Source organism: Durio zibethinus, unplaced genomic scaffold (genome assembly GCF_047325235.1).
Source record: "Durio zibethinus cultivar Kanyao isolate XHJ-2024 unplaced genomic scaffold, ASM4732523v1 HiC_scaffold_48, whole genome shotgun sequence".
Classification (NCBI taxonomy): Eukaryota; Viridiplantae; Streptophyta; class Magnoliopsida; order Malvales; family Malvaceae; genus Durio; species Durio zibethinus.
The window spans coordinates 2,501-17,550 of NW_028322671.1; the positions used below are offsets into that span (position 1 = coordinate 2,501).

At 34.7% G+C, this 15,050-nt stretch overlaps 1 protein-coding gene across 1 annotated transcript; it reads right to left on the bottom strand.

Annotated features, from left to right (window-relative positions):
* Positions 1-5,916: 5,916 nt before the first annotated feature.
* On the bottom strand, positions 5,917-9,421 carry LOC149510391 (cytochrome b6). The gene is made up of 2 exons (XM_089757584.1): positions 9,020-9,421; positions 5,917-8,195 (listed from the first exon to the last, which is right to left on the bottom strand). The coding sequence occupies exons 1-2, from the start codon at positions 9,023-9,025 to the stop codon at positions 7,554-7,556; spliced, it is 648 nt and encodes a 215-aa protein (XP_089613710.1). The 5' UTR covers positions 9,026-9,421; the 3' UTR covers positions 5,917-7,553.
* Between the last annotated feature and the right edge of the window lie 5,629 nt (positions 9,422-15,050).

Genomic DNA, 15,050 nt, shown 5'->3' on the forward strand with positions numbered 1-15,050 from the left:
GATAAAAGGGATAAATAAGAACACAAATATGACATATCCTAATACATATAGTACATATAGCAGTGGAGGATTATGGGACAAAAAATAAATCCACTTGGTTTCAGACTTGGTACAACCCAAAGTCATCATTCTCTTTGGTTTGCACAACCTAAAAATTATTCCGAGGGTCTACAAGAAGATAAAAAAATAAGAGACTATATCAAGAATTATGTACAAAAAAATATGAGAATATCTTCCGGTGTCGAGGGAATTGCACGTATAGAGATTCAAAAAGGAATTGATCTAATTCGGGTCATAATCTATATGGGATTTCCTAAATTATTAATTGAAGATAGGCCGCGAAAACTCAAAGAACTACAGATGAATGTGCAAAAAGAACTTAATTGTATGAACCGAAAACTCAAGATTGCTATTACAAGAATTGCAAATCCTTACGGGCACCCTAATATTCTTGCCGAATTTATAGCCGGACAATTAAAGAATCGAGTTTCATTTCGAAAAGCAATGAAAAAGGCTATTGAATTAACTGAGCAAGCAGATACAAAAGGAATTCAAATACAAATTGCAGGGCGTATCGACGGAAAAGAAATTGCGCGTGTCGAATGGATCCGGGAAGGTAGGGTTCCTCTACAAACGATTGGAGCGAAAATTGAGTATTGCTCCTATAGAGTTCGAACTATCTATGGGGTATTAGGAATCAAAATTTGGATATTTATAGATATTTATAGATGAAGAATAATAAGAATAAGACTCTACTTGTCTTTACGTTCTATTCTGCGATAGAACAAAAAATGACAAATTCTTTCATTTTTTTATGTTCAATAAAAAAATGAGCAGTTCTAAATTCTATATTCTATAAGGTTAAATAAAAATTTGATTGATCATTTGATATAATTGCTATGCTTAGTGTGCGACTCGTTGGGTTTTTAGGCTTAGGATTCAAAAAAAAAAATGGGCGAACCACAGTATAAGTTAATAACTATAGCACTAATAACCAACTCATCGCTTCGGATTATCTGGATCCAAAGAATCAGTCAAGATATGATATATTGGTCATATCATTATAGCAACTGAAATCTTTTTTTTTGCATTAAGTTAAGTAAAAAAAAACCAATCTGATTATGAATATATCTAAATTGTGAAGCAAAATAAAAAAGTATGTGGATAAATAGAAGGATGAGAGAAAGAGAGAAAAAGAAATAGAAATGAAATGATATATGATTCCAATATGTAAGGTCTACGAAGCATCTCATAAAGAGCAATGTAATAGAGCATCAATAGAGATTCATCAATAATTAGATGAATATCTGTTCATCGAAGAAAAAATCAAGAGCCTTAAGTCAATAAAGACTGAGAAGGTTGACTAAAGAACAAATTAACAAATTTTTTTATTAAATATTATTTATTAAATATTAAATTTTTATTTTTATTAAATATTAAATTTTTATTAAATATTAAATTAAGGCTCCATTGGAGAATTCAGACCTAAGCATTAATCGAGAAGCGATGGGGACGACGGAACCCGTGAATGCAGAGGATTCTATTGAAAACGAATCCTAATGATTTATCGGGTAGGATGGCGGAACAAACCAGAGACCACTTCATTTCTTTTTATTCTGTTCTGATTCTGAGAGGTCATGAGTTAACCCGACAACTGAAATAGATATTGAAAGAGTAAATATTCGCCCGCGAAAATTTTATTTTCATTTTAAAAATTTTATTTTCATTTTTTTTTTTTATTTTCATTTTAAAAATTTTATTTTCATTTTATTTGATTGTTAAATTTTTGTCGATCCGAGATGAATATGATAAAAAAAGACAAAACAAAATAAAGATTCGTTATAACATTATAACAAAAACAAGATAAGACATTATCTATAAATAGAATCCATGTTTAATTACTTATATATATATCCAATATATATCCAAACAAGATATACAAATTTATAATAGATCAGATAAAATCTCAAATAGATCAGATAAAATCTCAAAGCAAAGAATCCCAGGATTCAATCTATTATTCAGTAACTACCTATATATCTTAAGAATAAAATAAAATATTTTTTAGTCATTTTTTTCGCGAGGAGCTGGATGAGAAGAAACTCTCATGTCCAGTTCTGTAGTAGAGATGGAATTAATAAACAACCATCAACTATAACCCAAAAAGAACCAGATTTCGTAACCAACATAGAGGAAGAATGAAAGGAATATCTTATCGAGGTAATCGCATTTGTTTCGGTAGATATGCTCTTCAAGCACTTGAACCCGCTTGGATTACATCTAGACAAATAGAAGCGGGGCGCCGCGCAATGACACGAAATGTACGCCGTGGTGGAAAAATATGGGTACGTATATTTCCAGACAAACCAGTTACGGTAAGATCTACAGAAACACGTATGGGTTCGGGGAAAGGATCTCCCGAGTATTGGGTAGCTGTCGTTAAACCGGGCAGAATACTTTATGAAATGAGCGGAGTAGCCGAAAATATAGCAAGAAAGGCTATTTCAATAGCGGCGTCCAAAATGCCTATAAAAACTCAATTCATTATTTCAGGATAGGAATATAGAACCAAAGGAAAGAAGTCTTGGGAATAAAAAAAACAATTGCGGGTTTCCTTTTTTTTTTTTTTTTGACAAACAATATTTCTTTTTTTCTTCGTCCTTTGTTCCATTGAAAGAAGAGATTAAAAAAAATGATTCAACCTCAGACCCATTTGAATGTAGCAGATAACAGCGGGGCCCGAGAATTAATGTGTATTCGAGTCATAGGAGCTAGTAATCGCCGATATGCTCATATTGGTGACGTTATTGTTGCTGTGATCAAGAAAGCAGTACCAAAGGCACCTCTAGAAAGATCAGAAGTGATCAGAGCTGTAATTGTACGTACTTGTAAAGAACTCAAACGCGACAACGGTATGATAATACGATATGATGACAATGCTGCAGTTGTCATTGATCAAAAAGGAAATCCAAAAGGAACTCGAATTTTTGGTGCGATCGCCGGGGAATTGAGACAGTTAAATTTCACTAAAATAGTTTCATTAGCTCCTGAGGTATTATAAGACGAGACCTCAATTCAATATAGTTATAGTATTTAAATTAGAGTATTTAAATGACATAGATTAATTAGTAGATTGTGTCTCACGTATATACCTTTACTAAGTAAAAAAAAAAAAAGAACATGTTGGTTATATCAAAATTCGGGAGCAACAATAATTTTAGTTTACCATGGGTAAGGACACTATTGCTGACATAATAACTTCTATACGAAATGCTGACATGAATAGAAAAGGAACGATTCGAATAGGATCTACTAACATCACTGAAAACATTGTTAAAATACTTTTACGAGAAGGTTTTATCGATAACATAAGGAAACATCGGGAAAGAAACAAATATTTTTTGGTTTTAACCCTACGGCATAGAAGGAATAGGAAAGGACCATATAGAACTATTTTAAATTTACGACGGATCAGTCGACCCGGTCTACGAATCTATTCTAACTATCAACAAATTCCTAGAATTTTAGGCGGGATGGGGATTGTAATTCTTTCTACTTCTCGGGGTATAATGACAGACCGGGAGGCTCGACTAGAAGGAATCGGCGGAGAAATTTTGTGTTATATATGGTAATCTGTCTAACATCCGAATTGTATCCGAATCCGAAACTTTCCATTTGTGAAAAAAAAAAGCACGGGTTGTCTAATAGAACTCCTCCTGCCCTACAGTAGTTGATACGTCAAGGAAGTTTTACCTGGAATAAAAGAACAAAAATGGATTCATGGAGGTTTAATTAGTGAATCACGTCCACTCCAGATTCCTTTAGATAATGAAGATCTGATTCTAGGTTATGTTTCAGGAAGGGTCCGATCGAGTTTTATACGTATACCACCGTGGGATAGAGTCAACAAAAGTGAAGTAAGTGCTTATGATTCAACCAGGGGGCGTATAATTTATAGACTCCGCAACAAGGATTCGAACGATTAGGTAGTTTTTTCAACTTCAAGATTCCTTTCAGGGGGATCCAATTCAAGGTTCAAAAATTTCAAGAAACTTATTTTCTTCCAATAAGTAGATTCGGAAAAATTTAAGGAATAACAACTATGAAAATAAGGGCTTCCGTTCGTAAAATTTGTGAAAAATGTCGACTAATCCGTAGGAGGGGACGAATTGTCGTAATTTGTTCCAACCCGAGACATAAACAGAGACAAGGATAATCTTTCTATTCTAAAAAGAACTCCTTAAAGTTAAAGAAAAGAAACTAATCTTAAAGAAAGCGATGAACAAATAAAAATAGAAGATCTGTTTTGACATGAAATGGATATATCCATATATCTCTGACTTATCCTTATGAAATGATAAAATATGGCAAAACCTATACCAAAAGTTGGTTCACGTAGGAATGGGCGCAGTAGTGCACGGAAAAGTGCACGTAGAATACCAAAAGGAGTTATTCATGTTCAAGCAAGTTTCAACAATACCATTGTTACTATTACAGATGTACGGGGTCAGGTAATTTCTTCTTCCTCCGCCGGTACTTGTGGATTCAAGGGTCCAAGAAGAGGGACTCCTTTTGCTGCTCAAACCGCAGCGAGAAATGCTATTCGAGCAGTAGTAGACCAAGGTATGCGACGAGTGGAAGTTCTGATAAAAGGTCCTGGTCTCGGAAGAGATGGAGCATTACGAGCTATTCGTAGAAGTGGTATACTATTAAGTTTCGTACGGGATGTAACCCCTATGCCACATAATGGCTGTAGACCTCCTAAAAAAAAACGTGTGTAGAAATAAACACTAAAGAGATTTCAAGAGAAATAAATGATTCAATGATCTGATCAAATAAAATAATATTACTATGGTTCGAGAGAAAGTAAAAGTCTCTACTCGGACACTGCAGTGGAAGTGTGTTGAATCAAGAACAGATAGTAAGCGTCTTTATTATGGACGCTTTATTCTGTCTCCACTTATGAAAGGCCAAGCCGACACAATAGGCATTGCGATGCGAAGAGCTTTGCTTGGAGAAATAGAAGGAACATGTATTACACGTGCAAAATCTGAGAAAATACCACACGAATATTCTACCATAGTAGGTATTCAAGAATCAGTACATGAAATTTTAATGAATTTAAAAGCAATTGTATTGAGAAGTAATTTGTATGGAACTCGTAACGCCTTTATTTGTGCCAAGGGTCCCGGATATGTAACTGCTCAAGACATCATCTTACCGCCTTCTGTGGAAATCGTTGATAATACACAGCATATAGCTAGCCTAACCGAACCAATTGATTTGTGTATTGGATTACAAATCGAGAGAAATAGAGGATACGGTATAAAAACGCCAAAGAACTTTCACGACGGAAGTTATCCTATAGATGCTGTATTCATGCCTGTTCGAAATGCGAATCATAGTATTCATTGTTATGGGAATGATAATGAAAAACAGGAGATACTTTTTCTAGAAATATGGACAAATGGAAGTTTAACTCCTAAAGAAGCACTTCATGAAGCCTCTCGGAATTTGATTGATTTATTTATTCCCTTTCTAGATGCGGAAGAAGAAAACTTACATTTAGAAAACAATCAACACAACGTTACTTTACCTTTTTTTCCTTTTCATGATAGATTAGCTAAACTAAGAAAAAAGAAAAAAGAAATAGCATTGAAATATATTTTTATTGACCAATCAGAATTGCCTCCCAGGATCTATAATTGTCTCAAAAAGTCCAATATACATACATTATTGGACCTTTTGAATAACAGTCAAGAAGACCTTATGAAAATTGAACACTTTCGCATAGAAGATGTAAAACAAATATTGGGCATTCTAGAAAAGAAGTAGAAAAGCATTGCGAAATTGATTTACCAAAATTTTAAATCCATTGGATTTAGGATTTATTTCATTTTTTTTTTTTTTACTTTAGAAAATTAGAAAAAAAAAAAAAAAACGAAAATGGATTTTGAACCTTCAGCACAATCCATATATTGGGACCAGAATTGAATAAATGTATCTAGGGAGAATTCACTTTGACTTTGAAGTGACTACTCCCTAGATACGCACATCATGATATTTTATTTTAAAATTGATTCAATTTAAAAAAGACCTAAAGTTAGGGATTTATCAATCGGTAATGTTGCTCCAATACCCAACCAAAGGGCCACCGCAGTACCAATCAAAAAAACGGTTGTCGCTACTGGACGACGAAATGGATTTTGGAATTTATTAACATTTTCCAAAAAAGGTACTGTTAATAATCCCGCAGGTACTGAAACCATTAAAAGAACACCCAATAACTTGTTAGGTACTGTACGAAGTATTTGAAATACAGGAAAGAAATACCATTCAGGTAATATTTCCAAAGGAGTTGCAAATGGATCCGCGGGTTCACCAATCATTGAAGGTTCTAGAACCGCTAAGCCTACGTTACAAGCAATAGTACCGAGAATTACTACTGGAAAAATATATAAAAGATCATTGGGCCATGCGGGTTCCCCATAATAATTATGACCCATACCTTTAGCTAATTTAGCTCTTAATACAGGATCGTTCAAGTCAGGTTTTTTTGTTATTAGGATAGGTGAATTTTTCTAGATCCATCCCCCGAAGGAACCGGACATGATAATTTTTCATCATCCGGCTCAAGCAAAAATCAATCGAATCAAATGGATACAAACGGATACATATAAAATGAATCTATATGTTATCCACACATATATGAATGATTTCATATGTAAGAAAAAAGTTACCTGATTCCATTTTACGAAGTTGCAACTATACATTCCAAGGAATGCCATTTTTACAGGTAAATGCTCAATACCCAAGTAGGCGTACAAAGTTGATCGTGATCAAGTGCTTTCTGGGTCGTCTTAGGCCTTGCGATTCACCTTTATCCCAAAAATATATCGAGATTTTTTACATACAAAGGATTTACTTGTTACTAATATAGTCTAGCCTTTGCTCTTCTTTAGATCCCTTGTTTCACTCCGATAGTATAATAATAATAAATCGGGTCGATGCAGAAGAAATGAATGTATTTTCATACTATTAAGATAAGAAAGTAAAAAAAAAATAAAAATAAATAAATAAAATCTAATTTGCATTATGCCAAATCACTTATTCTACTGGATCTTACGGAGCCCTGTTCATACACGACATCGTCAGGTCTGATCATAGAAAAGATTCTCTTCAAGCGAACCAGCCTATCCTTTGTATGGGGCTTACACGGTGGTTGGAACAAAGACACATTTGGTTGTGAATTCCAATGTAGCAGATAAAGGCATATTTCTGCATGGCCCAATCAATAGTTCAAGTCACACACTCCCATAATCCATTTTCTCTTCGGGGAATTCCCTTCAACTATTCATGTCATATCAAATAAATAATAGAATATTGTGGAGTTGAAAGGAAATATCCAAATACATGTCTTATTTTTTTTTTTTTTTCAACAATCCATATTTGTAGCAATGAAATACTATTGTTCCTCCCCCAAGTAATAAGATAAATGATTGGCAAGTAATAAGATAAATGATTGGTTACAATATAGCTATGGTCTATATTCTCTATAAAGGACCAGAAATGCCTTGCTTACGTATCATTAGGAAATGCATTAACATAAATACAGCAGTAAGAAGGGGTAATACAAAAGTGTGTAAACTATAAAAACGGGTCAAAGTGGATTGTCCCACACTAGCACTTCCACGCAATAACTCTACCAAAGGCGATCCTATTACCGGAATAGCTTCCGGAACGCCTGTTACGATTTTGACTGCCCAATAACCAATTTGGTCCCAAGGTAAGGAATAACCTGTTACACCAAAAGATGCAGTCAACACAGCCAGAACCACGCCTGTAACCCAAGTCAATTCGCGAGGTTTTTTAAAACCACCAGTGAGATAGACACGAAATACGTGCAGGATCATCATTAAGACCATCATACTTGCCGACCATCGATGAACTGATCGGATTAACCAACCAAAGTTAGCTTCAGTCATTATGTATTGAACAGAAGTAAAAGCCTCAGTAACGGTTGGACGATAGTAAAAAGTCATAGCAAATCCTGTAGCTACTTGTACCAAAAAACAAGTAAGCGTAATTCCTCCTAGACAATAAAATATGTTAACATGAGGAGGAACATATTTACTAGTTATATCATCTGCAATCGCCTGAATCTCGAGGCGTTCTTCGAACCAATCATAGACTTTATTGAGATAGGTAAACCAAGAGGACTCCCCCCCTGAGAACCGTATATGAGAATTTCATCTCGTACAGCTCAAACAAAAACACCCAAATAATAGCTGAAACGGATATGGAATAGAAAGTTTGAAACTTCTTAATCTTTTCATTCAATTTTATCTGAAGACACAAAAGAGTAAAAATCCGAAAGCTCTTTTTTGTAGTTGTAATTATAATGCCAAAAAATCAAGTCGGCGCATTCGTCTTTATGTTGATCAGGCCTCTTGAATCTTCTATTTACCTACTTATTTCTTTTCTTTTTCTTTGCTTTGATTTGTTATTTATATGGAATGTGGCTTTATTCTTGTTTTCTTTATTTTTAATAGGAATTCTCTTGTTAAGACCCTATGAATCAATTGAAACTTCAGATTCATACCAGAACCGCGATGATTCAATAAAACCTTCAAACTAAGTCCAAAGATTCTTTGAGTAAGAATTATTGGATCATCACTTATTCAATGAATAGAATAGATATAATAAATAAAAATACAAAGAAAAGAAAGGTTTGTCCTTTGATCAAAATAAGCATAAACTAAATGAGAGTTTGAAAGAAGAAAAAATTTCTCGATTTATAAATAAAAAACCTCTTTCTTTGAAAATTTTTTTTTTTTTTGAGTCCGGCCGCGAGGTTTGAATATTAAGTATGAATCATAGTTCGAATACTTCGTGATCCATTTCATATATTCCGTGCTCCAGATACTAGAATGGCTATCCGACGGGATAAAACTATCTCGATCAAGAGGACAGACCCATTTTCTGTACTATCAATAGGATCAATTATAACAAGTCACACACTCATATTCCGGAAATACAGAAACAAAAAAAATTTCGCGGTCGAACTACCAAAATAGAATGGGCTAAAAAAAATCCGAGAACTAAAAGTTTCACTTTTTGTATTGAAAAGCGAGGCTTCGTGGTTCTTGTGAATCTAATTCAGCGAAATTCCATCCAGTAAAACGGAAGAATTATAAATCTCCAAAATAATAGATAAGAATATCGAAAATAAAGCCATTGCGACACCCATCAAAGGAGTCGTTCCCCATCCAGGAGCTACTTTACCATATTCCGAATTCAATGGTTTCAAAAAATCCCCTACAACAGTTCGTCTTGGACCAGATCTAGAACTACCCTCAACGGTTTGTGTAGCCATAAATCTTATTTTGTATTCAGTGAGATCTGTTGACTTTGTATATCATTCCGCTGTAAATAAACGATCTTATCATAGATCCATTGTGATCTTGAAATTATATTTATATTTATATTATTTATATTTATATTTATATATATTATTTATATAATTATATAATAATGGAAACAGCAACTTTAGTCGCCATCTCTATATCTGGTTTACTTGTAAGTTTTACTGGGTACGCCTTATATACTGCCTTTGGGCAACCCTCTCAACAATTAAGGGATCCATTCGAGGAACACGGGGACTAATTGAAGTAATGAGCCTCCCAATATAATATTGGGAGGCTCATTACTTCAATTGAGATAATGAAAAATCATTTCATTTTTTTAGTTGGAACTTTAGGCGGTTCTCGAAAAAAGATAGCGAAAAAAATTATCCCTAGAGTAGATACTAAGAGGAATGTATAAACCAATGCTTCCATAAATTCGATCGTGGTTTACAATTATAGCTTCCGTACCTATTTATTTAGAATCATCTCCCGAATAAAATAACGAAAGAACAAGAATCAAAGAAAAGGCAGCGATTTTAATCAAGATTTTTACAGCAGCCTATGTCAAATCACAAACAGAAAATAGAAGCGAAAAATAACAAAGCAATCTTGCATCAGACTACTTGTCTTCTTGTAGTTGGATCTCCAAGTTTTTGGAATGCTCCAAATTCCACTTGAGCATCCAAATCTGGATCAATACCGGCAAAAACATCTCTGAACAGGGTTCTAGCACCATGCCAAATGTGTCCGAAGAAGAAAAGCAAAGCAAACGAAGCATGCCCAAAAGTAAACCAACCCCTTGGACTGCTACGAAAAACACCATCGGATTTCAAAGTAGCACGATCTAATTCAAAAATTTCACCCAATTGAGCACGTCTAGCATATTTTTTCACAGTAGCAGGATCACTATAACTCACTCCATTGAGTTCGCCACCATAGAACTCAACAGTTACACCTACTTGTTCGACACTATACTTCGATTCTGCCCTTCTAAAAGGAACATCCGCTCTAACAATTCCGTCTCCGTCTACCAAAACAACCGGAAATGTTTCAAAAAAAGTAGGCATACGACGTACAAAAAGTTCACGCCCTTCTTTATCTCTAAAGATAGGGTGTCCTAACCACCCAACGGCTATTCCATCCCCGTTGTCCATTGAACCCGCTCTGAATAATCCTCCTTTTGCCGGATTATTGCCAATGTAATCATAAAAAGCTAATTTTTCAGGAATTTTAGACCAAGCTTCTGATAAACTTTGATTTTCGGCTAACCCAGCACTAACCCTTCGATATATTTCTTGCTGGAAGTATCCTTGATCCCATTGATAACGAGTAGGACCAAATAATTCGATGGGGGTAGTTGCTGAACCATACCACATAGTTCCAGTAACAACAAAAGCTGCAAAAAAGACAGCAGCTATACTACTGGAAAGGACGGTTTCAATATTTCCCATACGTAATCCTTTGTATAAACGTTGGGGCGGACGGACACTAAGATGGAATAAGCCCGCTAATATGCCCAATGTCCCTGCTGCAATATGATGAGAGGCTATTCCTCCCGGAACAAAAGGATCAAAACCTTCCACGCCCCACGCTGGATTTACAGGTTGTACCTTTCCGGTTAGTCCATAAGGGTCGGACACCCATATTCCAGGACCATACAATCCTGTTACATGAAATGCGCCAAAGCCAAAGCAAGCCACTCCTGAGAGAAATAAATGAATTCCAAAAATCTTGGGCAAATCCAAAGAGGGTTTTCCTGTGCGCTCATCACAAAAAATTTCTAGATCCCAATATACCCAATGCCAGATAGCTGCCAAGAAGCACAAGCCAGAAAACACAATATGTGCTCCGGCCACACCTTCGTAACTCCAAATACCCGGATTTGTTATAGTCCGCCCCGTAATACTCCAACCGCCCCATGAATTGGTTATTCCTAAACGAGTCATGAAGGGTATAACGAACATACCTTGTCTCCACATTGGATCAAGAACGGGATCGGAGGGATCAAAAACAGCTAATTCATATAGAGCCATTGAACCGGCCCAACCAGCAACCAGAGCTGTATGCATTATATGAACAGAAAGCAAGCGACCGGGATCATTCAATACGACAGTATGAACACGATACCAAGGCAAACCCATGGAAATACCCCTTTATCAAATCAACGAAAAATAGACACTATGTAACTTTATTGCATTGGAATACCTCCCCTTTTCGGTGGATTCTTTCGGAGAAAGGATTAATGTTTGTTCTATTCCATTAGTAATAAGGGAAGAATTCGGCTCAGAAGAAAAAAGAGAAGCAGATCTATTCTATACTCGATAAGTATCAATACGCAATGGGGGTTGATCCTATTTTTTATGAATGAATGCATCCCTATTTGTTCATCATTCAAAGGACCTATTCGTAAGAATTCTCTTTCATTCATTCCGCCTTTCTTTATTTTATGGCCTTAGTCTATCTATGTATAAAATATGATAAAGGCCCATATTATTAAGACCATTATTACATATTATTAAGATAAGACCATTATTACGTATTACATTACGTATTACGCTTCCACAATCAAAGTGAAATATAATATTACATATTATAATATTACATATTATTAAGATAAGACCATTATTACGTATTACATTACGTATTACGCTTCCACAATCAAAGTGAAATATAATATTACATATTATAATATTACATATTATTAAGATAAGACCATTATTACGTATTACATTACGTATTACGCTTCCACAATCAAAGTGAAATATAATATTACATATTATTAAGATAAGACCATTATTACGTATTACATTACGTATTACGCTTCCACAATCAAAGCGAAATATAATTTTACATTCTTTTTACTTTATGCCTGTTGGTATTCCAAAAGTTCCTTTTCAAGTTCCGGGAGATAACGATGCAAGCTGGGTTGACATATAGTGCGACTTGTCAAATATATTGGGTCATATGGGATTCCCCCGTTCTCTCGCCCGATCGAGATATCCCCTGTTTCGCCCCAAAAAGATTGATTGAATTATCAAAAATTTGTAGCGGGAAGTGTAATGAAGTGCAATTAGAGATCCATTTCATGGGGGTGTATCCAGATTAATATTTTCAATTAGAATGATTTATGGTTGGCTTGGTTGGACTGATAAAATGAAGTATCCAGGCTCCGTTTAGAAAAAACCCAATTGGTAATATATTTATGATTACCACCTATATCATAATCATAATTTTTCTTTTTTTTTTTAATTATAAATAAGAGCGATTTCAAACTGTTAATCAATCGAATAATATGGGAAATACGTTGAATATTTGGCGAAAAACATGAAAGAAAAAGGAATTAAATTAAAATAAAAAAAGGAAATGAAATCATAGCAAAAAGACGTGGTATTGGGTCATTTGTCCTATATGTGCAAATAAAAATCGGGCAGATCTTTACTCGGAGTAGAGCATAAACCTAAAAAAATTGAATAAAAAATTGACGAACCCCATTCAGGAACAAGAAAATGACATCGTGATTTGGATTGAATCGCAATGAAAAAAAAATGGATCAATGAAAAGTTTGTGCAATAAGTTTAGCGAATTTTTTCTATATTATAGGAAAACGGGCCAAAACTCATCTTTCTTTAATTTAATTTTAAATTTCATTTTATTTAAAAAATGTAAGAAAAAGCCCCTTCATTAGAAATTAGAAGTTAGAAAGGTCCGACTAGAAAAAACAAAGGATGGCTGGAATCTACACATTGATTTTTTTTCGCAATTTTTGTTGAACCGTATGCATCAAAAGGTGCCTGTACGGCTACTAAGGGATACAATTTTATCCTAATCAACCGAATTTATCGAGAAAGATTGCTTTTTTTGGGCAAAGAGCTTGATATCCAGACCTCGAATCAACTTGCGGGTATTATGATCTATCTCAGTATAGAGAGTAATAGCCGAGACCTGTTTTTTTTTATAAACTCTCCTGGCGGAGGGATAGTATCTGGATTATCTCTTTTTGATACTATGCAAGCAGTGGAACCAGATGTGCATACACTAGCCATGGGATTGACCGCTTCAATCGCAGCTTTTCTCTTGGTCGGAGGAGAAATTACCAAACGCAGAGCATTCCCTCACGCTCGGCGCCAATGAGTTTTTTTTTTTTATTATTGATGGAAAGAAAAAAGAAGACTATGCCTTCGCCATATGAAATATGAATTAGTAAGTAATAATAGCATGGCACTTTGAATTCGATATGAAATTTTTTTTTTATTTCTTTTTTTTTTTTTCAAAAAAAAATATTAGATTATGTATCGAAAGAGTAGTATGAGAGAAGGGGCATTTCCAATTTGATCTTAGCTATCGTGGGCCCATCTCAGGCGTCACAAACTTTTTTTCTTTTCCTACCAGAGGCTATTAACAATATTTATGTTATGAAAGAGTACGAAAAAAAAAAAGACTATTTTTTTTCTTTCTTTTTTTTTTTTCAAAAAAAAAAAGAAACTTTGGGATTGCTGAATCACAGACGAAATAAATATATAAAGCAACGGAGCCATCATAGTATTTTTAAACTTTTCCGAAAAAAAAAGAAAAAGAAGGATGGTAATTGGATTATTTATTAATCTGGGTCTAATAGACTCTATATTTTCTCTTTTTTTCGATGAAAGAAAAAAGAGAATTCCATTGTAAAGCCGTATGCAATTGTAAAGCCGTATGCAATGCGCAAAAAATGCCTGTACGGTTGTTCAATTCTATAGCTATTCTTCTCGCCTCATTATGTGAGTTAGAAGTATGTTATATCATCAGGGTAATGATCCATCAACCTATTAGTATGCTTAAGGATGATGGCTTCAAAGACTGGGTCATGGAAACAGACGAAGTAATGAAAATGCAAGAAGACATCATAGAGGCTTATGTACAAAGAACGGGCCAGCCCCGATGGGTTATAAACAAAGACATGGAAAGAGATAATTTTATGTCAGCAAAAGAAGCCAAAGATCATGGAATTGTGGATCATATAGTGCGTACAGAATCGAGACCTATAGTGAATGAAAAACCTATAGTGAATGAAAAACCTATAGTGAATGAAAAACCTATAGTGAATGAAAAACCTATAGTGAATAACAAACCTATAGTGAATGAAAAACCTATAGTGAATGAAAAACCTATAGTGAATGAAAAACCTATAGTGAATGAAAAACCTATAGTGAATAACAAACCTATAGTGAATAACAAACCTATAGTGAATAACAAACCTATAGTGAATAAAAAATGGAGACTAGTTAACGACAATGGCAATGGAAGACCACCATTTGACGACAATGGCAATGGAAGACCACCATTTGACGACAATGGCAATGGAAGACCACCATTTGACGACAATGGCAATGGAAGACCACCATTTGACGACAATGGCAATGGAAGACCACCATTTGACGACAATGGCAATGGAAGACCACCATTTGACGACAATGGCAATGGAAGACCACCATTTGACGACAATGGCAATGGAAGACCACCATTTGACGACAATGGCAATGGAAGACCACCATTTGACGACAATGGAACACCATTTAATTTTGATTTAGATTGATTTAATCCCTCTTATTCCTTTCCTTCTTTTTCTCTTTAATAGATTAATATTTTATTAATCTATTAAAGAGA